A 7,500-nucleotide genomic window follows, 5' to 3' on the forward strand; every position below is an offset into this window, starting at 1 on the left:
GAGCGGAGGGCAAGCTGCAGCACATCAGCGTGAGTGGAAAGGCTTTCTAACACCTTCTATGAGTTCTGCTATGGTGAAATAGTCGTGCACCTGTGAGGTGGGCGAGGAGATTTGGGGTCGTGAGAGAAATGACAGCAAACCTTTGAGACAGGGGTAAACGTGAGCACATTTGGGGACTTCCTGACACACAGCAGGCTAACACACAGCGCCTGGTAGCTAACTGGCTTATACGACAAAAAATAAATACCAAAACCACAAAGTAACAAATACAAACATACATACAACTGTAGGATTCTGAGGTTTGTTTTATACATATTGTCACTAGGTGGATCGCATTCGTAAAAGCAACACAATCGTCATGACAACTAGCAAACCTCTTCTCTTCTCTCATGTCGTTGATTAATCCTTCATCCCTGTCAAGTCCACAGCTCTAATTTTTGAGGGGACTTATTTCATGCTGCTCTCTTCTTCTGTCAGCCCCCTTGTTTTTCACAACGGTCATGGTTTATCGAATATGCATCCTTTTAATACAGGAATAAAACCTAAAATGGGTGGAGCTGAGGTCAGGGGCGAGTGGAGGCCTGGACCCATGACCCAGGAGACAGGAGGCTACTTCCTGTTTACAATCAAGTCCACCAAATTTAGTCATACATCACCAGTTTCCTCCTAAGCTGCTTTATTCTTTTTTTTTTAAAGTTCTAAGGCATAATTAACAATCGACAGAAGACAAATGAGCAGTGACAGTGACAAACAACAACAGCTGCTTTATTATCCTCTGAAAACATGGACGCCATCCTGGAATTCTCCTCCTATCCCCCTTCGCTATCGAACTCTCCACACCGGCCACATTACTGTTTGTTCTCAGGAGCCCGTCTAGTTCCTTATGCAACATCAAGCCGCATCGATCAGCCATTATTGATGACAAACATTGATCAGGCAGGGTATTGATCACACTATTGGTGATTAGGATGTCATGAATAAATGACAGGGCGTTATCGAGCGCAGAGCGGGAAGGAAAAACCTCAATAGGCAGGAAGGGCAGAAAAAAAAGAGCAGGAACAGAAAAACAGGGAATGGGAAGAACATCAGGTGATGCAGGATGATGGATGAAAACACAAGGAAGATAAATAACATTTGTTATTTTGGAGAAAAAATTTGCATGCATAATTCAGACTCTGGTGTCGCAGCAAGACGGATTTTCAGCAAATTCACGTAATATTTTGGTATTTTTTCCTCAACGTTACACTGTGTGACCGTGAAACACAAACACATTTGTTTTGTTGGTGCTGAATTAAATATTTAAAGAATATAAGCAATGTTCTTATGTTAAACATTTCAGCATAATAGAAATATTCAACACCCTGAAACCATCTATCACACCTTTTGTCTCCTGGATTAAAAAAAAACAAAACATTTAACTTAACAAGGATTTTTCACCAGATTCTGGTTAAAATAAAGGATTTCATGCAAACTTGGGCTACATCAATGGAGAACTGTTAAACAGGGTGTAACAGGCACTCTAATAAAGTAAAAAGTTAAAGGGAAGATGCTTACAGGTTTTTGACACTTGTGATTCCTCTGAAAGCTTTTCGGGGAATGGCCTGGATCTGGTTCTCGCTGAGGTCTCTGGAGACAGAAAAAGTGACAAATAGAAAAAGAAGGAGACAGAGAGAGGGAGGAGACGTTAATCCAGGTAGTCCCACCACAGATACAGTGCATATTATGTCAAAAGCTGAGCAAATCCCCCAAATATCTGATCTATTCTGTACAAATAATCATAAACATAAGAGAAGAAGGAGGAAGTGGGGTGGGGGGTGGGGGGGTGATGTGACATTTATGATCAGTGGAACAATTTGGTCCACAGAGCTTCAAAGACAGAAATGGCGGAGGCTTCATTCCGTCTGAGGAGTGTGCTTGCGTGCATGATTGCGTGCATGATTGAAGTGAAGGCAGAGGCTGGGAAAGAACAGGCGAACTGGGAATAGGAATCAGAATAAAAGAGTGTGAGGGCCTATTTGTGTCCCACTCACGTTTGTAATGCAACACTTTCCTTTTTTCTTATGTCCATGCGCACCAGTTGAGAAATGAAACAATCACATCCCTGGCAGGAAACCACAGAACACACACGCTTTAAGAGCAGCCACGCTCTTTAATGCACACATTTTTTTCCTTACATTTTAATGAATACTGATGTGAGCACAATGTTTTGGGTTTTTTTTTCATGACAGCACCGACTGACCTCAACTCCATTATCATTGTTTGCTGAGAAGAGGGTCTGGCGGCAGACAAACGCAATTAGAGAGAAAAAGAGAAATAGTCGTATGGAACACCAGACAAGCTAATCACCCTTTAGTCCTCTGCTTGGGTTTCAGATGGTTTATTTACGGAGATATTGTGGCAACTCAAAATTGGCTTCTGAGACAGTAAATCAACATGCAGGTGGAGATAAATGTAGATGTTGGTGCGCATTGAAGTGCAGGAAACTCTGAGCAAAGCCTCGGTGGACAAACAGAAGAGCACATCAGGCCAAAGTTTATTCATTTGTGTCAGTACATGTAGAGAAGTGCTGCGTTCAGGAAACCAGGGTCATTGAATGCATCATTAATAATCGCTAAAGTGGACTCTCTGTGATCACATGCATGCACGGCCATCTTAATATGCATTTACAGCAAGGTTACCTCATATCATATGGGAGCATTATCATTTTGTTAAAGAGCACTACTGAATTTATCGATCTAGTTTGACTTCCTTTTGACCTTGTCCCCCATGCATCACACACTGTCTTCGGCCACATAAAATAAAGATGGATGTTGCAGAGTTTCTTCCTCCCAAGGAATAAAAAGAAAAAGGCTTTTTCTGGCCCATGAGCGCTGTCGTCTCAGAGCGAGGCTGTGGTCAAGACCTCAACAGATCTCAGCTGTCAGACATGCCGTTTCCATGGAATGTAATATCCAGGTAAGACTAAGCCCGGCAGAGAAAAACCAACTAAAATGTGCATTATAAGGATGATGCATGATGGCACAAATATATTTATTAGTTTTCAAACGAGGACAGTCGAGTTGTTTTGACTGAAGAGACACAGACAGGAAGACGAGTACCATGGAAAACATCCAAGCTCTTTCTGGAGGGGGTCAAATCGGAGCTATGTTAATGGCACACTATTGTCAGGCACCAAAGAAATAGTTCCCCTTGCCGGTCGATTTTCAAACACTGAAGTAAGTGTACTCAAAAAACATGCAAAGACGCTTAATGTTTATACCGACGACCTGAAACAGATGGAAAATTGGTTGTCCATCATTCCTGAGTCAATCAGCTTTCATTGAAGCCATGAATGTTAACTAGCCAGCCTCACAGAAAACAGGACACTCATTTTCTCCAGGTTTTATTGTTGTGGGCATTTCTCCATCAACCCCCGTGTCCACTGGTCTATTCCATTTTTATGACAATTGGTGTCCCCCAGGCCAAACAGAAGGACCTCGTGTGGAGCCTTGTTTATTTTTCAGGTTAATAAAAGATCCTCTCCTGGGCTGACAGTTAAAATGTAACAGAAAAGCAAACATTTATAGATGCCACCAAATCTTAAACACCGCACCTTCAAAAGCTTTCATGTATTTTTCATTGTTGTCAGGCCAACGTGGTAAAGACGGTAAGGGACGCACCGTCGTGACTTCGACTGGGGTTTTACTTTAAAATCTGAACATCACTACATCTGTCTGCCTACATGTATCTATAAATCTACCCCCCTCCACCCCACCAGCCCCACTGAGCACCTCAGAGACGATGAAGATGAAAATAAAAAGAAATAAAAAGCAATAGATTAAGAATGCAATAAATAAAACATTAAAAAGCGATATTTTTAGAGTTCCACGGCGAATAAATATTTTATTGTTTTGTTTACCCATCATAATTTGCTATTGTTTTCCAGCAGAGAGAAAGGCATTCGAGTCAAAGTCATTATGGGACCGTGTCTCAGTTAGCCTTTATGACTTCAGCTGCCAGGATAAAATATGCGGCACCAGCCGCAGCACCACAGCACTGGAAAAGGGGTCCTAAAAGCGCAAAAAGTGCAAAACCAATTTGAAAAATCAATGAAGAAAATGAATTCACTAAAGACTCTAAATCCAACTAGCAATTTTATAATCAAGCCCCCCCCGCCACACTCTCCAAAAAAATCAGCTACAGCTGCTGCACTGCTTTCATAACAGTGCCAGGATCTGAATTTAGAAGAAGAACACCAAACATCTGTGACAAACGTCCATTTCAAACAGTTTTGATACGACCTTATATGCAGATGTCAGCTCTGCATCCTAAAGCATCGGCAGTCTGTATAGATTTGATGGTGAGAGCCGCGTTTCGTCTTGGCGTAAACAGCTTTCCTTCATCTCTCTGTGACTCATACCTGCTGACCTTTCGCGACAGCGACGGCTATCATCAACAGGAGATTGGCCTGTGATCCTTGAAAAGGACACTCGCTGATAAACTGACTACCCGAACGCTAAACCAGACACACCGACATGAGTTATTTGGATAGCAGTGTTTTCAGTTCCCGGAATTTGCCGTTTTCGTCATCTTTTATTACCGCAGCGTTTGAGGGACGGACGATTCATCTTCAAAAAATTCTATTAAAGAGACAGATGGCTGTTTGAATTATACGTCAGTTCGATTATGATGACAAATTCGGGAAATTAGAGGGATACTGAGCACACAAACAACTGGATATGTTTGAGGGAAATGGGGAGTCTGAAGAACTAAATGGAGATGACACAAACGAGGGTTCGTGTCTGCGCCAGCATGGAAAATTGAAAGAAAAGGCAGATGAGCAAACAAGAACAGGAAAAAAAGGGATTTACGATTGATTGAATTGTGACCAAACGTATTCGATATCTCCAGCCCTCCCACCCTGAGTAGGCCCCTCAACCGAGGCCTCTCCTCCCTGCAGACTGTGGCTCTCTTTGGCCCCCAGAAGTGTGGAGGAATTAAAGATGATCCTCTTTGGGTTGAAGCAATGGTGGTGGTGGTGCATCTGCTCCCAGCTATCACCTCCTCAATATTAAGTTCCATTATTGATGTGAAGAGAATAATAACACTCGCCGGGTCGCCCTTTCGTCACTTCGGATATTACTGTTAACCCTTTGATGGACCAAAATACTTGTCCGATGCAAAACAGGCCCCCGACTTTTGCGTTGGTCTTTAACACAAATCCAAGATTACATGCAGATTTAAAACCTGGGCCACGGGTGCACATCCAAGAGAAAGAGAAAAAAAAATGTTCCGCCGACATCTCAAGCTGTAGTATTTTGTGCACCGACTAAAACAAGACTCCACCCTCAGGCTCCTCTATGTAGGAGTCATGGCCACTCTGAACCATTAACCCTCCCAGGCAAAGAAGTGGAAACAGGCCCATTTGATTTCATATGGATTTGTGTCAGAGGGCATCACGGGAAGTCTCCGTCACAGAAGTGACGGGGAAGGTGTGCCAGGCGGAAACAGCAGGGGAGCCTGGAAGCACAGGTGGCAGTGTACCAAACGTGCCTTCACGCAGAGATTTCTGCACACGTCTTTTCTTAAGAGAAGAATGATTATAATGGTAGAAAGGGATAGAAATGACCCTCGGCTGGGCTCCAGGGGAGAAATGAAAAAGGAGAGGAGAGAGACAGTAAAGGGATAGAAGAGAGGGAAGGTTGTACAATGTCTTCTTGGAGAAGTGAGAGCCTGTCAATGGTAAGCCTAAGCTTCTTTTCTGCTATATCTTACTCTTCTCACACGTTCATTCTTTGAGTCCTCCTGTTATCTTTCCTTATCTCTCTATCTTTGTGTCTTTTTTGTCCCCCCTGGGGGCTGTAACGCCATTTAATATTGTTCCATAAAGACAGTAATAAATATCGACTCCTGGCTAGCTCATATTCCCCTTGTTTTTAAGCACTCGGATGTAGGGTAACAACAAAGTCAAGCAGAAGGTTTTACAGGTCACCTGTATTCTGGGAATTAATTAAATTCCATGTCATACTTGTAACCTTGAGAACATTTTTGTTCTTTTTCCTGTTTTAATCCTACTTTGTCCCATTTTAACTTGCTTAGGAGTCGTGGTGTTACACGTGTCCATGTCCACCTCTTCGTGGACGTTCTGTTGCTCTGAAACTTTGTACTGTAGTGTAGAGTGAGCTGCCATGATGCATTTTGAAGCCATTTTCTTTTCTTTAGTGGAACTGTGTGCTTAAGAACGAGCTCTCAACTGAAGCTACGTCTGCCAGACCTCTTTCCACTTCCCTCTGTCCACTCCTGTTTGACAGTTCTCTTTTCTCAGTTGTGTTTTCTGGTTAGAAACCTCTACTCTTTCTACTTTTTGTCATCACCACTTTGGCCACATTGCCATCTACCAGCGAGGTTACCGTTGTCCCGGTACTGGAAAAGTGCCGAATTCAAGTTACGACTTGAAGCTTTCAAATTATTCACTTTGAAGGGAGATCTGGTGCAGTTTAGGGTGGAAAGAACTTCAGACCAGCCTTCAAATTTGATACTGTGACCATTGTTTTATTGGGCAAGTTGAGGAGACACTTTTAGCAATAGCCTTCTCCTATTTTGGAAAAAAAAGTGGCCTATAAATCCCACATTTTGGCAATCCCGCGTATGTATAGTTCAAACAAACTGTAGCCCCATGCATTAAAAAAGGCAGCCAACAACCATGGCCTTGGCTATGGAGTCATCAAGTGGCTGACTGATGCCAAAAAAACTGTGGGAATATTATCCGAACACACTGGAATTGTACAGTCGGAATGACACACGTATGGCTGAAAATAAGCTGTCAAAGAAAACTACATTTTAGGCAAAAGAGGGGAAAATATGCTGCTGTGCCTGTCTAAAAATGTATTTCCATTATGTGTGTACTCCACATGTGCCCTTCAGTGGTCTCAGGGGACATTTTCCTCTCCGGATGTGCTTTTGTCCGTCCAGTCGTTGTGGGTCTGCTCCTTCGCCTGGTTGACCTTGCTGTGTCTTGCAACTGCCGCCTCATCGCTCCTCCTCCCCAATTCAACCTTCCCACTCCGCCCCCCTCGCTCCGCTCGCTGTGATTTAATTAAGCGTTCACTTTATGAATAAAAATACCCCTCCCCCTATTGATCATTGGAGACACCAGGATGACAGCTCGGGCTGTCTGGGACGAGATGGGACTGGACCAGACAGCGGCTCTCTTTAAGTTGCTCCATTACGATGATTCAAACGTGCGTGTTTACTGATGACATTGTGTCAGAATGCCGCGTGCCCACCTGAAAAGGGTGTGTGCACGCGCGCGTGTGTGTGTGTGTGAGTGTGTGTGCGCGACAGCCATCAGAGCCATCGGAGAGCTGTAGCATCTAAATCAAACTAAATGTTCTCGAAAGCTCTCATGGGCTTTTACAAATCCTTCATTAAACACACACCTGCATACACACTGAGGCGCACACACTCTCTTTGATACATACACTACATCAGCATTATAAAGAGACACTGTCTGCAATATCT

The 7,500-nt window shown here is 43.3% G+C and overlaps 1 protein-coding gene across 1 annotated transcript in view; it reads right to left on the reverse strand.

The window, feature by feature from the left end:
* The window catches only part of slit3 (slit homolog 3 (Drosophila)), a 159,240-nt gene that overhangs the window by 67,406 nt on the left and 84,334 nt on the right, over positions 1-7,500 (reverse strand). Inside the window, exon 5 of the mRNA XM_057043058.1 lies at positions 1,555-1,626. Coding sequence (XP_056899038.1) covers positions 1,555-1,626 — 72 coding nt within the window. The remainder of the gene's footprint in view (positions 1-1,554; positions 1,627-7,500) is intronic.

Source organism: Takifugu flavidus, chromosome 9 (genome assembly GCF_003711565.1).
Source record: "Takifugu flavidus isolate HTHZ2018 chromosome 9, ASM371156v2, whole genome shotgun sequence".
Taxonomy (NCBI): Eukaryota; Metazoa; Chordata; class Actinopteri; order Tetraodontiformes; family Tetraodontidae; genus Takifugu; species Takifugu flavidus.